At 42.0% G+C, this 17,566-nt stretch overlaps 1 protein-coding gene across 5 annotated transcripts in view; it reads left to right on the forward strand.

The window, feature by feature from the left end:
- OSBPL3 (oxysterol binding protein like 3) overlaps positions 1 to 17,566 on the forward strand; it is a 184,600-nt gene that overhangs the window by 94,643 nt on the left and 72,391 nt on the right. For all 5 annotated transcript variants that reach the window (XM_008072326.2, XM_021706076.1, XM_021706078.1 and 2 more), the window contains 5 exons: positions 8,355 to 8,471; positions 8,629 to 8,682; positions 9,850 to 9,963; positions 14,735 to 14,902; positions 15,478 to 15,601. In XM_008072326.2, the coding sequence (XP_008070517.1) occupies positions 8,355 to 8,471; positions 8,629 to 8,682; positions 9,850 to 9,963; positions 14,735 to 14,902; positions 15,478 to 15,601 (577 nt within the window). The remainder of the gene's footprint in view (positions 1 to 8,354; positions 8,472 to 8,628; positions 8,683 to 9,849; positions 9,964 to 14,734; positions 14,903 to 15,477; positions 15,602 to 17,566) is intronic.

Raw genomic sequence — 17,566 nt, forward strand, 5'->3', positions numbered from 1 at the left:
GCCTTGACCTGCTGGGCTCAGGCAATCCTTCCACCTCAGCACTCCAAGTAGCTGGAACTACAGGCATGCACCACCACACCTGGTTAATTTTTTTTGATTTATTGTAGTGATGAGATTTCGCCATGTTGCCCAGGCTGATCTTGAACCCCTGTGCTCAGGCAATCCTCTTGCCTTGGCCTCCCAAAGTGCTGGGATTATATGCATGAGTCACCACGCCTGGCTGCTACAGCTCTTAAGAGGCCCCTGTTTACAGAGCGGAGCATTATGAGGAGAGAAAGTGCTTAGAAGATGCTGTTCCTAGACTTAAGGAGCTTGATGCAATTAGAGGAATAGTTAACAAATATGAACAACCTCCAAATAGACCTGAGGATACCCAAATAGACCTAAGGAACCTAAAAAAGTGCCCAAGTAATTGCAGCCGTTAATGCTGAGTGAGTGATCAACAGGGTAGAAATAGCCACTTTGTATGCATTGAAGTGTTTTTATTAACACGACGTTAATTATAAGTCCATCTGTGGTCAATACAGTTGGATTTTCTCTTATTTGAAAACTCAAGATGGAAGTGACCTCAGGTGGAGCCACCACCAGAGCTGACAGCACAATGCTTCTGTCCCCTTGTTGTCAGTATCAGCTGCTGGCAAGGACTCCTTTTTCTTCCCTCCAGTGCTTTCTCGAGGGTTCCCTGCAAAGACTGGAGAATATTCTCTCATTATCTGAGTTATGAAGGTCCCAGTGGTTTTGGTCTGTGGCTAGCCAAGTAATAAGACTTGAGACATTGGGGGCCTGAGACATTTGTCTACTCATGTGCCCATCCCTGATGTGTGGTAGGAGAGCTGCATCTCTGTGTGAAGGGAGAGGAAGGATGGTGACAGCTGCCAGGTGGTGATGGCTACTCTCCAGAGAGCTCTTAGAATTCGAGTGGGTGTTTCATTGCTCTGTCTCCTTTTTTCTTTAAGCTTCTCACTTCGACCTGAAGTCAGGGATCATACATAAAGTTACTGGGCTGAAGCGAATGACATGAGTGTCTGATAAGACTTAGAAAGGCTCTCACAGCTCACTTTTTCTGGTTCCTCCCTCCCCAATCTTAGAATCCTCTCTGTGGTGCCTCTGTCAGGTGGCCACCAGTCTCTGATGGAGCACTCCAGTGACGAGGGAATTTACTCTTTCATAGGGAAGCCATGTCATTATTGTCATTTTTCATAGCATGAATTAGATAGTAAGCCAATCCATCTTCTAGGCTGACATGGAATCCAGGGCCCTACAGCTGTTACCCATTAGTCCTAGTGTTGCCCTGAGTCCTATGCTAAATGCTTAGCTGCCTTTGCACCCACAGAGCAGGTTTCTGTCTTTGGCACTTCAGAGTTCTATGACTGTCCAGTCATATCCCAGTTTTTCATGGCAGCTTGATGTCCTGGAATGTAGTGACTCTAGATGGGTCCAGCAGCAGCCTTAGTTTTGCAAGTGCAGAATCTCAGGCCTCCCCCAGACTCACTGAACTGAAATCTGCACTTTTTTGACAAGATCTCTAGGTGATTGACATGCACATTACAGTACGAGAAGCACTGAATGAGATTGCATATACCACCTTTTTCCCAACTACTTTTTTTTTCTTTGAGTCGGGAGTCTCACTCTGACACCCAGGCTGGAAGGCAGTGAGTGGCATGATCACAACTCACCACTGCCTTGACCTCCCGAGCTCAGGTGATTCTTCAGCATTAGCCTCCCAAGTAGCTGGGACTGTAGGGGTATACCACCACGCCTGGTTAATTTTTTAATTTTTTTGTAGAGATGAGCTCTTGCTGTGTTGCCCAGGTTGGTCTCAAACTCCTGGGCTCAAGCAGTCTTCTCACCTCAGCTTCTATAAGTGCCAGGATTACAGGCATGAGCTACCATGTCTGACCTGATTTTTCTTTATTTAATTTATATTGCTACCAGGTCTGTTGGTGCTCAAAACATCTTAATTGAGAAAGGAACATTTAACAAAAAACAACTTCAACTCTCAGTTATTGAAATGTAAACGTTTGACATCATTTAACGCTATCACTTTATTAACTAGAAAATCTATTGCCAGCATCCATTGTATAATAATAAAAGGTAATATTGAAGATCTGTAGCCTTTCTTGATAAGCTTTAGAAGATCACAAATGCCTTTAAAGTCATTAAAGGCAGATTAAATTATGCTCCACGTGATTTAACACTAGGTATTACCTTGTGATTTTTTAAAAACCTGATAAACAGACTAAATAAGTAATCAGAACATCCACTCTCCAGTCATGCCCGACAGAGCCAGCCACAAAACTTCCCTCCCCAACACTCTTCAGCTGCAGGAAGAATGAAAGTTTAAATCATTTTCTATTCCTGACATCACTGCAAAGACAGCGCCTGAGGATTTAGCGCTTGAAAGGTGCCCGGGAGACGTACACTGTGGGAACAGCTGTGCTGGAGGGAAGTTCTTTCAATTTGTGCACTCAGCAATATGGAAATGAACTTGGCCAGCACATGAGCATGAATAAATGCTTAGTTGCCTTTGTGACCACAGAGCAGCTTTCTATCTTTGGCAATTTTTAGATATTCAGTAAAACAGACTGAATTTAATACCAGACGACAGTGCCAGACTGTCTTTGGTGAAAATCAAGCAAAAACCTGCAGAAGCCATATCTCCCAGCTCCTGCCATGTTTTTCTCTTCATCTGATATTTATGGTGACCTTTAAGCCTGATTCCCCACAGGTTGGGACATCAGCCCAGTCGTGTTGGGCTAAGTCAGCAGGGCCTTGATCTCCTTGGGGCCCAAGTCCACCTTGTACAAGGTCTTGACTCAGGTTATTCAGCTCAAGGTTCTCGCTCTATTCCCAGATCACCAGTGACAGCAGGAGCCACTTCCTGAGACCAGGTTCCTTCAGCCAAGAGGAACCAGCATCTCTCCTTTCTTTTCTGTCCCGAGTACCAGTTCCTCAGAACCCAGCACACATTAAAGTTCATCACCTGAGGACTCTGGGATCCCTTTTGATACTCCTTTTGCTTCACAGACTCATTCAGTAAATATTGATTTAGGGCTTCCAGGTTATAAGATGATAATAAACAAGACAGTCCCTGTCCTTACTGAACACAGGTTCTAGCAAGGGAGGCAGACAGTGCAAGTAAAGTGTGTGTTAGTCCCAACTGTCATCAGGCGAGGGAGAGAATTCCCACCTGGAGGAGGAGGTTTGGGGCTGAATGAAAATCTCCAGGCTGAGGGGTAGATGGGGTATGCATTGAAAGTATATGAGAAAGTGGGTGGCAAAGACTTAGCAGCATTGAAATGCACAAGCTAATTTCCCAGTCCTGTTTGGTGGAACTACAGGGTAGGAAACTTGGTAGCTCTGAGTAGGGTTGCAGACCTTACTTGCTTCCATCCATAGGACACTGCTCCTTAACTCCTTCCAATTGTCTCAGGGTCTTCAAAATGGTCTTGCGCTCCTTGAACAACAACTGCTTCTGCCATTTTTTTTTTTTTTTTTTACTGTCCTGCCAGTCCCATGGTGACACCAGCATTCATGTGATCAACGCCATCTTTTGAGTGAATGTCATACTACACATTGCTACTGTGATTCAATTCAACTTTGAAAAGTAATACATAGATAACATCTTTTAAATTGTGTATATATATATTTTTGGCACCCCTGGTATATATATTTTTGAGCCAGGGTTTCACTCTGTCCCCTAGGCTGCAGTGGCATGATAACGGCTCACTGTAGCCTCAAACTCCTGGACTCAAGTGATCTTCCCACCTCAGCCTACTGAGACATGTGCCACAATACCTAGCTACTTGTTTTACTTTTTGTAGAGATGAGGTCTCTCTATGTTGCCTAGGCGGTCTCAAACTCTTAGGCTCAAGCAGTCCTCCTGCCTCGGCCTCCCAAAGTGCTAGGATTATAGGTTTGAGCCACTGTGCATGGCCTTCTTACTAATATTTTAATGACCATCTTACTCTTCTCTAATGAAATTAACTATTAACTTTATGTATTTGAAAACATAATTTGGAGAATATTGACATCATGTAATATGAAGGAAAATTTGAAGAATGCGGTTAATATTAAAACATATATTTCTTTCTTTTTTTTTTCTGAGTTGGAGTCTCACTCTGTCACCCAGACTGGAGTGCAGTGGCTGCTCCCGGCCACTGCAGCCTCGACCTGCTGGGCTCCGGCAATCCTTCCACCTCAGCCCTCCAAGTAGCTGGAATTACAGGCATGTGCTACCACGCCCGGCTGATTTTTTGATTTATTGTGGATGGAGATAAGGTCTCGCTGCCCAGGCGGGTCTTGAACCCACGGGCTCAGGCATTCCATTCACCTCAGCCTCCCAAAGGCGTGGGATTACAGGCTGAGCCACTAAGCCCGGCTAGCATGTTTCAACTCATAAAAACCCTGACATGATTACACCAGAAGACGATATATGTGTGTTGTGTTAGTAACTCAAATGGCATGGTCTTTAGTGACATTGTTCTCTAAAGAACTGAACCACACTTGGGAGTGTTGTCTAAGTGTATTCATTTGTCAATCCAGAAAGAACAAAATACAGTGTTCCCTCTGTTATTCAGTAAATGCATTCCCAGGAATTTGGGAATTGGGGTGTATAAAAACCATGCCAAAACACTTTGGTAGATGTGTGAACTGGAGTCCAGTTCTATGCTCAAGTAATTTTAAGCACATTTTCACCTAAATGTTTAACAGCAATTTGGAAAACCTTTTGGGATGTGGGACAGCTTATTCATTGTGCAAGACTGAGGCATTGTGTGGCATCTAACATTCCTGGCTCCCAGTTATTAGATGCCAGAGACATCCCCCTATCATTGTGACAACCCAGAGTGCCCCCAGAATTCCACAGTGCCTCCTAGGGAGCAGTCCTAACACCACTGAGGACCATTGGGCTGGATGTTGGCTATCAGGTTTCAGCCTCATGACACAAGGATGGTGATGGATGAGAAAGTTGGGAGGGGGAGGACTTGGAGTCCAGAAAAGGAGTTGGCTGCACTGTTGCCTGGAGAAACTTCACTTTCTCGAATACTTCAAATCTGGCTTTTCCAAACTGGTAACAGTTTTAAGTTATGAGCCAGGTGGAAGATAAACTGGGGAAAATGTGGTATTTGATAGGGAAAAAGAGCATAGACTCTTTTTGGCTTATTTACATTAAAGGCTAACAAACCTGCTCTAATCCTGTCTCCCATGTTGGCTCATTGGTAGGAATGTACCATGTCTCAAGAGTTCAGGAGAAATCGAGTTCTAACACGAATCCATGAAAACGGTTTTAAGATTTAATTCTTGTTTTCCTTTAAACTGCAGGTATGATCTCATCTGGTTTTTTTCCTTTACTTTTGTAAAGTATGTAGCAACGACTAAGACTAATCCCTCTTGGCATTTGCATTGCGCACAGTTGAATATTGCGCAGATGTGCATGGTTGTTTAGTATTAGTGCTCTGCAGGTTGCTTCTGTTTGGGAGTCTTAAAACAAACAAATCAAAAGGACTTGATCCACTTAGAGTACTTTCCAGAGGATCTTGAGCCTAGGATTTTTATTTAACAAGGATAACACACAACTCCCTCTTTCATAAACATAGGTGTGTCATATTTAATTTTTAAATAGTTATTTGGGACCAGGTGTGGTGGCTCACTCCTGTAATCCCAGCACTTTGGAGGCCAACCTGAGAGGACTGCCTAAGCCCAAGGGCTTGAGAATAGCCCAGGCAATTTGGTGAGACATTATCTTTACAATAAATCAAAAAATTAGCTGTGTGTGGTGGTGCATGCTTACAGTCCCAGCTACTTGAAAAGCTAAGCACAGCAGGTCAAGGCTGCAGTATCTGTGAGCGAGCTACTGCACTCCAGCCTGGGTGATGGGAGTGAGGCTCCAACTCAAAAAATAAAATAAAATAAACAAATAAAAATAGTCATTTGTCCCAAAGATACTGGGCAAACCTCAAATGCTTGCTAATTTATATTCCAAGAACACACATTGTTTATTCATTTGCCAATCAGATATATACTATTCACAGGACAGCAGGTCAGACATTGTGAGGAAATCAGAAGTAAACTGGACTTTTTATACCTCCAGGAGCCTATTGTCCAATAGGGATGATAAAACCTCATATATTTTATCACAAGTCAGTGGTGAACCTTTGCAAAGGTAAGATAGATACTGATGGAGTCTCTAGGGATAAAACAGTACTTTCAGGGGGCAGAGGTAGAAGTTTTCACTTGAGGACTTTAAAGATTCATTCATGTGTAGACAAATAAAACACTATAAGTTTCGAGGAATGACTTTCTGAGCTAGAATAAATTCGAGCAGGACTTTTTGTGTTTTTAAGTGGTGGGAAGTGTGTTGCTCCCCATCGCTTCATAGTATGCATTCTCCATTTATTAAATGAGTGTAATTAAGTGACTGAATAATGGGTAATCATTGCTATAAAGAAATCTCATTCAACATTGCTACCTTTCTGAAAAAAATCCTCTAATTTTAAAGCTGAATCTTGTTCTAAGCTTTCCTCTTTTCCATTGAAGAGCTCCCTTTCACAACTCCAGGTCTTCAGATACTACCGTGATATTTCAGAACTCTGGAATGGACTTTAACTTCTTTGTCAGTGGGAAGAAGGCAGGTCTGTTAGGATCTTTACATGAAGAGTTCAGTTGCTAAAGTAGGAAAAGGTTCTTGTTTCCAGGGGGGCCCGCTGTGTTGAACTTGAAGACAGCACAGAAACCAAGCCAGAGACACCCAAGAATCTGCACGGTGTTCATGCTCTCCCCGTTATACTGCCTGTGTCCTAACCTTGAGTCTAACCTTCTGCTCCCTCGTTCTAGCCCAGCCTTCCTGCCCATCTCCCAGAGCCTCTGGCCTCTGCTTGTACCGCCTGCGTGGAGGCTGGAGATTTAACTCAGAGCAAATCAGTCAATGTGAAATCTTGGCCAAAGTGGCATGCTTGTCAAAACTTAATTACTCTCTGTTGGAAATGTTTTATATCTGATCTGGATGGCAGTTAACAAGCAGACATATGTATCATCAAGGGGTGCTCTTTAGACTTGTGCATTTCATGTATATTATATCCCAATACAAATGAAAAATAATGACAATAAAAATCAACTCTCCCAGTCACTAAAGTATTGCCAATTGTGGTTTATCTTGGGGTAACTGAGCAAAGATTTATGCATTTTTAAAGTATTTTAAATTAAATTTTCAAAATTTTTAGTGTTTTTTAAATGTCTTTTAAAATTCTTCTTCAAAAATTTATTTATTTATTTATTTGAGTTGGAGTCTCACTCAGTCGCCCAGACTGGAGTGCAGTGGCTGCTCCTGGCCACCGCAGCCTCGACCTGCTGGGCTCCGGTGATCCTTCTGCCTCAATCTTCCAAGTAGCTGGAACTACAGGCGTGCACTACCATGCCCGGCTAATTTTTTTGATTTATTGTAGAGATGAGGTCTCGCCAAGTTGCCCAGGTGGAATTTTTTTAAAATGTGGAGTACAAGTCAGGATTGGGTACATAAGTGGTCTAGGTTACAGGTGAAGTTTGGGCCTCCCATTGGCCTTCACTTTGCGTGGATTAGGATCAGGCACCCTTGTTTTTATTTCCTTTAAACTTCTTTTTCAGTTCATTAACATAGCCTAAATAGCTAACAGTGGAAGAATAATTGTAACAACTATTTGTAATAATTGGCCAAAAAAGAAAAGTTTTTCAAACAAAAGAAAGGGGAAAAAAATCAAATTTCTGGGAAAACAGAATGAAAATACTTGTTGCAAAACCATCCTTTTGGTGCTTCAAGATTTCAAATACCTAAATACCTAGAATTTATGGATGTTAATTTTCAACGAAATTATTATTTCACCAAGTTGTCATGTTTACTAACTTGCATCTAGTCTCGTACTTTTAAGCCAATCCTAAACCAACCCATACACACAGATCTTCCATCCAGATGTCTGTAGCTTTTGGTTCAAATTCAGACTGAAGTCCAGTGGTGAGTAAACAGTAATTTCATGATGATGAGGTGAACAAAACAGATGAAAAAAAACCAGAAATTACAGTAAACCTCTCACCTTTAGTTTAGCTGTGATTGTCAAGGTTCAAAAACACCAAATGAGAGAGAAACTTTCCCTTCTAAAAGAGAGCTTTAAAAAAAAAATCAAATTTGATACCCACTAAAGTATAGCATTAAATCTATAAGGTCCAGGAATTATATTATATGAAAATTAAATTTACATTTCTTCTACCCACCAAACCCAGTAGAGCTTACTTTCTTGGATGGATTTGCTGATAGGGTGAAGTGTTTCTTTATTATTACTTTTTTAACTGTTAGATGTTTAACATGACCTCTTTTATTGGAACAGGATAGCTGGGAAGTGGTGGAAGGACTGAGGGGGGAGATGAATTATACCCAGGAGCCACCAGTTCAGAAAGGATTCTTGCTGAAAAAGAGGAAATGGCCCTTAAAAGGCTGGCACAAGGTAAGACATTGACCTTGGCCTCACCTTCATTTGCACCCACACTGCTCCACTCAGTAAATGGTTCTTAGACGCTTATATTTAATTTGACGTTGAAATTTGAGATCAAGGAAAGGACGTCTAAATGGAATCTTAACGGATTATACCTTCTTCCCCACAGAGATTCTTCTATCTGGACAAAGGGATCTTGAAATATGCCAAGAGCCAAACAGATGTAAGTCTTCTTGTTGGTCTAGCATGCCACTGAAGAATTCTGAAGGGGTCACTGTTGTCAGCTCAGGGATGAGGACGCTGCTTCTCTAAACTAGAAACTGTGGTAGATAATAGATTTTGCAGGTAGAGCAGAGGTGCCTGCACCCTACTGTCTAGCTCTCAGTTCTAGATAGGCTCAGTTCACCCACTTGGTAAGAGGCTCCTCCAGCACCTTCTTGGATACCCAAAGATGTGTTCTAGTCTTTTTTTTTTGAGTTGGAGTCTCACTCTGTCACCCAGACTTGAGTGCAGTGGCATGCTCCCAGCCACCGCAGCCTCGACCTGCTGGGCTCCGGTGATCCTTCCGCTTCAGCCTTCCAAAGCCGGATCTACAGGTGCGTGCTACCATGCCCGGCTAATTTTTTGATTTATTGTAGAAATGAGGTCTCGCCAAGTTGCCCAGGTGGGTCTCAAAACCTTAGACTCAGGCAGTCTACTCGCCTCAGCCTCCCAAAGCGCTGGGATTACAGGCTGAGCCACCGAGCCCGGCGTGTTCTAGTCTTAGGGTGGTGTTAAGTTTGCTAGGAGGGAAAAGACACTCTCATGACTGGATTACAGGAACAAAACACAGGGAAAGTGTCACTCCCACTCCTACAGTGGTTGAGGGGTTTGGTGGACAAGGCCTTGGGTGAAAGAGAAGTTCCTCTTGGAGTTGCCAAGGCAGTTGACCTGTGAGGGCTCTGAATGACCATTAGTACTTCTCCTTATAGGGATTTTTCACTCTTCCTCCCTCCTCTCCTAATCTCTTATCCTTACTTCTCCTTTTCAATCACTTCTAAATGAATTCAGACACCAGAAACCAACTCAGAGGGAGACAGTGCAGTTAACAGGTAAATTCCCTGCCACGGGAGTTTACCTTTTAGGGTTTGCTTTCTTGCTTCAAGTACTGGCTGTGTAAACTGCTTGTTACTTAATCCTTCTGTACTTCAATTTCCTCATCTGTAAAATGGGAAGAATGCTTTTCAGAGATTAATGAAGGCAGTGATCACAGCCCTTAACTCTGTGTGGTTCACACTAAGTGCTTGACAAATTGTAGTGTTTATGTCTACTGTTATTAAGTTTGCTGAAGGAGGAGGAAGGGCGTGTCAAGGCTGTCACTACCTGTTAACACCTCTTGGTGCCCCTGCAGATAGAGAGAGAGAAGCTGCATGGCTGCATTGATGTTGGGCTCTCAGTGATGTCTGTAAAGAAGTCATCAAAATGCATCGACCTTGACACTGAGGAGCACATCTACCACCTGAAGGTGAGGCTGCTTCCTTCCCATTTGCTTATGTAGAGAAGAGTTTGTCAGTTACTGTACCATGGGTGATGTTTTCAGGTATTCAGCCAACATGGAGAAGAGCTTTATCACTAAAGTGTTTCCAGTGGTCAGTATTGTTATTTGCATGGGGCAGTTCTCGGCAATACAGGGCCATCTTTCACACTGTTTGAAGGCTTAGCATCCTTGTCACCTCATTCCCTAAATACCTCTCTTCCCCACAGTGATTGTGACAACAATCAATAACAAAATCTTCAAGTTTCCAGTCTACCCCCTACCCACACAGTAGCATCTTTAGTGAAGAACCATTTACCATAGGTTACAATATGTTCCCTAAGATACAATATGACATTTGGTCTGGAGCCCCGTTTTACACTTTTGGCTAGTTTTTATAGGGATTCCATTAAAATTTTCATTATATTATAGTGGGTGTCAGGAATTTTTTTTCCTAAAGCATAGGTCTCCAAATAGTACTTCTCAAAGCTGTTTGCTCTCTTGTGTGCTCTCTTCTACAGGTGGTAGAGACAGTTAAAAGGACCAAGCATGAGTTCTAGATCTGGTTCAATTCTTGACATGGGTACCTACTAGCTGTGGAACTTTGGCAAATTACTTAATCTCTGAAAGCCTCAGTTTTCTCACCTAAACCAAAAATAGTGAGAATTATTACAGTGCTTATCTTGTAGGAATGCATGTAGAAAACTTGGCTTAATGCCTGGCCCACAGTAAGCTTGTCTAGTTATTGTATATGATTGTTAGTTGGTACCTGAATGTTAGAAATTAATTGTGGGAATGCTAAGACTTTTCTTGGGCAGATTACTTGAGATAGTCTGTAATTAGAAATTACAGGGCTGGTCAGCCCCCTTGGATCCCCTCCCATTATGGGAGATTTTCTGTCCTCTCAATAAATCGCACTTTCTCTAAAGAAAAAAGAAAAGAAAGAAAGAAATTGCAGGGCTGAGTGTTAGGAAAATAAAAGCACAAGATCATGAACTCCATGTCTTCACATGTCCTGTCCTCTCCATAGCATGTGTGGGGCAACTGAGCGATGTACGTGTAATGTGGTAACTTCAAATCTGAGAGAGCTTGCACGTTATGTTTATCTACTTCAAAGAAGTTACCCAGAGGTCCGGCAGGGAAAGACTTGGTTTATTAACCCTTTATACTCAGATATCCCCTCTGTGGGAACATCATAAAGCTAGCAAACCACTCAGATGTCCCCTCTAAGGGGCATAAATAGATTGCTGATGATTATATAAGAAAAAATTATGCAAGCCCCAAATTTTCAAAAATGTATGTTTCCTTGAAGTTTTCCATTGAAGAACAATGAAGCATCTATGTTCCATTTGAAATTTATCAAGCTTCTGATCAATCAGTTGAGAAGTAGTTTTCAGGAATCATGAGTGTGTCCTTCCACATCATCTTTGAACGACAGACTGGACAATAAATAGCATATTATTAATGTGGGAGGAAGAAAACGAGACTCATTGTCTACTCAAATAGAAAAACACCAGATGGAAGACGTCAAACAAATTTCTGTTGCACAACATGTGTCAATGAACCTGCATTGAATGTTTGTGTTTCACGTTACCACATGTTAGAAACATATAAGATATAAAATTTTGTTTTTTAAAATAATCAGAACCATCAAGCTAATCATTTGAATTTCTTTATATGGTAGGTGCAATTACATTGATTAAGCTTGATGACTACATTGTTCTTAGCTTTGCTTGGTCACTTGCATCCCGTGACTCATTAATGGGGATATGCATACCCTTCCGAGACCCTCCTTGGCCAGAGGCCACCCCCTAGTAGAAGGGGGCAGGAAGAAGCCAGGTATACGGGGCAACAGTCCATGTCTGACAGTACCCCACAGCCTGACATACCTGTGGTTGGTTGAATAGGCAAGACCGTCACATCCTTACTGTTTCGTAGGCTAACTGTACCTTTAGGTGTAGTTAATTGTGTAAAGCAGGGTTTCTCCACTTCAGCACTGCTGACATTGTGGGCTGGATCATTCTTTGTTGTAGGGGGCTGTCCTGTGTACGGTGGGATGCTGAACAGCATCCCTGGCCTCTGCCCTCTCTCTAGATGCCAGTAGCATCCTCCTCCAGTTGAGACAACCACACATATCTCTATAGACGTTGCCAAATGTCCCTGGGGAATAAAATCACTACAGGTTGTAAATGACTAGAGTGAAATGAAGAAAAAACTTATAATTAAAAAAAATTTTAAAGAATACTAACTCCTCCCTCCCCCATCAGTGGTCAGATTCCACTAGAATAGTTTAGGTTATTTCTCTAGGTATTTGTAATGTCTCTTTTTAAAACTTTTGATTTGTTGACTGAGACAGGGTCTCGATCTGTTGTCCAGGCTGGAGTGCAGCGGCACCATCATAGTTCGTTGCAGCCTTGAACTGCTGAGCTCAAGCGATCCTACTTAATCTCTGAAAGCCTCAGTTTTCTCACTTAAACCAAAAAAAAGTGGGAATTTTTTTCCTCACCCTTCCACATAGCTGGGACTACAGGTGCTCATCTTCACCCCTGGCTACTTTTTATTTTTATTTTTACTTCAAGTGATCCTCCTGCCTCTGCCTCCCAAAGTGCTAGGATTACAGGCATGAGCCACTGTGCCTGGCCTCCAATGGCTCTTAGTTCTGTGTTTTGACATGGCCAAGAAATAATGGGTTCTTATTTATCTACTCTTCTAGTTACCAGAATAATCATTAATTCCTACGTTTTAGAGAATGAGAATACCTTAGAGTACAATGAATGCTAATATTGTAGTAAACACAGTTTAGTAGTATTTCTCTGTGTGACTCGCTTTAGGTTCTCTCTGGTTTCTTGTTCATTCCTTTGAACATCAGCCGTGACCGTTACTGTAGGTAAGTGCAGTTATCTGAGGGGTCTAGTTAATGGCCTCCTACCTAGACAGTTTTTACATATGGGCCATTTGGTCCCACGCTCCTACTTTATGATGAGGGATCTGGGCAGCAGAGAGGTTAAGTGGTTGTTTATCCACAGCCCTAGAACTGCTTGAGGGGCTGGAACAGAAACCTGATAAGTTATTTAATAAAGCACTTTTATTCTTCTACTTTGATACACTAATAAAAAATGAGTCAAGATGAGTGCTTTGAGCATGGACTTGTAAGGACCTCTGAGAACAGATCCGTGCAAAGGATGACACAAGATTCCTGTAAAATTCCCCTAAAGTACATTTGGGAAATGAAATACATTTCAAGGGCATAATTTGGGAGAGACAAATGGATGTCTGCGGCCTTACCCTCCTGTTTGTATTACTTCTTCCTGTAAATGACATATTAAATAGTCCCTGTAGGGGCTTTCAGTCTTGGAGGTACATCTACTAATCAACATAAGAGCCAACCTAGCAATTCCTCTGTGGATGCTGCTGCTGACATGTACTTGCATTAGTAAAGACTTCCACAGCATTCACCTGGATTTTTCTTTCTCTCTCTCTCTCTCTCTCTCTCTCTCTCTCTCTCTGTGTGTGTGTGTGTGTGTGTGTGTGTGTCAGTCAGAATCTCACTCTGTTGCCCAGGTTGGAGTGCAGTAGCACACTTACAGCCACCATAACCTTGACCTACTGGGCTCAGGTGATTCTTCTGCCTCAGCCTTCCAAGTAGCTGGAACCACAGACATGCGCCACCATGCTCAGCTGATTTTTTGATTTATTGTAGAGAACAGGTCTTGCCATGTTGTTCAGGCTGGTCCTGAACCTGTGGGCTCAGGTAATCCTCTCACCTCGGCCTCCCAAAGTGCTGGAATTATAGGTGTGAGCCACCATGCAGCTACACCTGGATTTTTCATCTTGGAAGTTAACCTCTTGGGTTATTTTGAATTGCAGCTTCATAAGTTTCTGTGTCCTAATATCTATCATTTTTCACTTTAAAACTATCAATACACTATCATACATGCACACACACACAAATATTGACTTTTAAGAAATATCTGTGGCATGTGGGTGCTTGTTATATACTTTTTAGTATTTTTATGAACATTTGAAATATTTTTAATAGAAACTGCTAGTTATAAACATTCTTCATGGAAGTTAGAAATGGATAGTCACTCATCTATGGAGGGAGTGGCTAAATGTTTGTGAGCATAATAATAATAATAGTTGAAAAATAATAGTATTGCTGTATAGAGCTTTATCAGATTTTTATTTCTGAGAGTGGGAGAAGTGTTCTTTTAAATAACCTTCACATTCATTGACATATACTCCTTAGCAGTATATTCTTTGTCAAAGAAGATGAATAAGGTTAAATATTTTAGGAATAAATTACTAATTTAATCTAGTTCAAAGAAGATTAATCTGAAAAGTCTGAATTATAGAAGGGTTTAAAAAGAAAAATGCGGGTCATATTTCAGTAGGGATAGGAGAAGCTGGGATTAGAGAACTTGGAAATGCTTTAAAAAACATAAATATCAATTTCAGTGTATTTGTTATTTAACAGAACTGGTACTGTTTTCCTTTCTAAAAATAGCAAGACAATTGGGTTCACTCATAGAAAGCTTAAATATGTACTTTATGAAGATCATTTTTGTTCTTCATTTCCTTCTCAGATTTGTTCCCATAGATCACATAAATGTAAAACTCAGTCAATAAAAGTATATTTATTTCTACATTCCTCTATGTGCCAACTTAAAAAGAAGATGTCAGGAATGACCTCGATTTGTTGAGTAATTGTTTCTTCCATCGAGTGACTCTTGTCTCCTTCCTCCCATTTAACACATTTTAGGTGAAGTCAGAAGAAGTCTTTGATGAGTGGGTATCCAAACTCCGTCACCACAGAATGTATCGTCAGAATGAAATCGCCATGTTTCCACATGAAGTTAATCACTTTTTCCCAGTGTCCACTGTCACAGACTCTGCGTCCGGGGTGTTTGACTCCATTTCCAGCAGGAAGGTAGTAAGTCTCTTGCCAGTAATGAACCTGAAAGAAAGGGTAGCTTTGTGTGAGGTCCCATCTTGGGAGTTCAGTCTGAGGAAGGAAAGGTTTGCAGGGAGAGGAGCAGGGTAAGTTTGGGCTGGCATTTAATTAGTCTGTTTACTCAGTGGTTCAGAACCAGGACCAGAAGAGCACCAACTAATGGTGGGATGGTGACTGAAGAATGGCATCTAAGGTGAAATGTAATATCCCTGGATGTACTAGCTTTCGCTTGGCCAGTTAAACTTTTGTTTCCTTACCTGCTTGTAAAATATAGTAGATATGCATATAACCATACGGGATTGCAAAGTATTTCCAGACATTTATATCAACATTATATTATTTGACAAAAGAAGAAAATGAGGACTGTCATCCAAGGATTCATAGCATGTTAAGGCCAAGCCAGAGGTCTTAGTGCTTTGCTAAAATCTTCTTCCTCATTACGGACAGATGACTTCCATTAGCCACTAGCCCAATCTGTTATCCTTTGCCCTGAAGCGTTCCTGCTGGGCTCTGTTTCCATTTATAATGTGTTTTTGTCCTCTGTGGAACAGCGTAGCAGTATATCAAAGCAGAATTCATTTCAAACTGGAAGCAATTTATCATTTTCTTGTGGTGGTGAGACACGAGTTCCATTATGGTTGCAGTCTTCAGAGGACATGGAAAAATGCTCAAAAGGTAGAGTGACTTGAAACCTCTGCTTCTTTCTCTCGTGACCCTTAAATTATGCTGGTCCTTTGTGTCCTTCCTCTTCACTTGGTCACTTTCCGTCCATGTTTCACTCATTTCACTTGTTCCCATCGTCAACAGGAGTCATTCTCCTTATAGAGCTTTATGTCTTCACCGGGCTTTGCATGCAGACAGATTTCCTCTTCTGTTCCTTGAGTACTGATGCCTGATTTCCACATGGGCCTATAAATCACTATCTCAGGGCTGGGGTCTGCCCACCTCTCTACTTTTTTTAAGTGCCAAAAATGATTCTGATGAACAGCCAAGATTGAGTATCAGTATTCTAGAGGTGAGGAGGTGACTAGATGGAGATCTCCATGATGTAGGTGTTCTCTACCCTGGCTGCGACATTAGAATTACTCTGAGAGGTTTTAAAATGCAGAAATACCCATGGCCAGGCCTCTCTCCCAAAGAATCTCTTTAAATTGGTCTGGAGTAGGGCTCTGGTATCACTGATTTTCCAGTTATTCAGGTGATTCTGGTAAAGAGTCAGGACTGAGAACCCCTGCCATAAGGAAGCTCAGTGTTCTCAGCCTTAATTAGCTTAGACTCACCCAGGATGTTAAAAAGCAAATAGAAGCCAGGCACTCATGCCTGTAATCCCAGCACTTTGGGAGGCCAAGACAAGGGGATTGCTTGAACCCAGGAGTTTAAGACCAGTCTGGGCAACATAGCGAGACCTTGTCAGTACAATAAGTTAGCCAGGTATGATGACACATGCCTGCAGTCCCAGCTAGTTGAGAGACTGAAGTGGAAGGATCCAGGAGGTGAAGGCTGCGGTGATCTGTGATCATGCCGCCACTGCATTCCAGCCTGGGCCACAGAACAAGAGTCTGTCTCTAAAACAAAAACAAAACAAAACAAAAGCAGGATCTGGTCTGAGAGTCTCTTATGTCCTCTCTGGTCCATCCGCAGAGGCTCATCCTGATCCTCATGCAGATCCATGATTGGCAAAGTTATCTTTAGAGACTAGCACCGCCTTCATTTTAGTTGTGTCCATTTATTGTGTACTGAGACCTTATGAGTGGATAGCAGCAGACTCTTATTGAAGGATTAGAAATTAGCAATGATGGCCAGGCACAGTGGCTCATTCCTGTAATCCTAGTACTTTGGGAGGCTGAGACAGAAAGATTGCCTGAGGCCAGGAGTTCAAGACCAGCCTAGACAACATGGCGAGACCTCATCTCTACAGAAAAATTAAAAAATTAGCTGAGTGTGGTGGTGCACACTTGTTGTCCCAGCTCCTCAAGAGGTTGAGGTAGAAGGATCACCTGAGCCCAGGAGATCCAGACTGCAGTGGGCCATAATCATGCCACTGCACTCCAGCCTAAGCGACAGAATGAAACCCAGACTTAAAAAAAAAAAAAAAAAAGAAAAAAAAGAAAAAAGGCTGGGTGATGTGGCTCACGCCTATAATCCCAGCACTTTGGGAGGCCAAGGTGAGAGAGTTGCCTGAGCTCACAGGTTTGAGACCAGCCCAGGCAACTTGACGAGACCTCATTTCTACAATAAATTCAAAAAATTAGCTGGGCATGGTGTCACTTGCCTGTAGTTCCAGCTACTAAGAAGGATCACCTGAGCTCAGCAGGTTGAGGCTGTGGTGGCTGTGAGTGTGCCACTGCACTCCAACCTGGGCAACTGAGTGAGACTCCTACTCCAAAAAAAGAAAAAGAAAATTTGCAATGGTGATGGCTGATTATTTAGTTTCTACTATGTGTCAGGCGCTCTTCTAAGCACTGTGCAATATCTACTCACGTAACTCTCAAAACTATCCTGTGAGCTAGGTGTGTAAGTATCCCCATTTTTCAGATGAGGAAATGAGTCACAGAGTTCTATAATTTTCCCTAAATCACGGTTTATTAAGTGGATTCAAATTGAAGAAGCCTGGTTCTTAAAATCTGTGCCAATCTACAG

This window comes from Carlito syrichta, unplaced genomic scaffold, assembly GCF_000164805.1.
Source record: "Carlito syrichta isolate Samal-C Ts95f unplaced genomic scaffold, Tarsius_syrichta-2.0.1 Scaffold315119, whole genome shotgun sequence".
Lineage (NCBI taxonomy): Eukaryota > Metazoa > Chordata > Mammalia > Primates > Tarsiidae > Carlito > Carlito syrichta.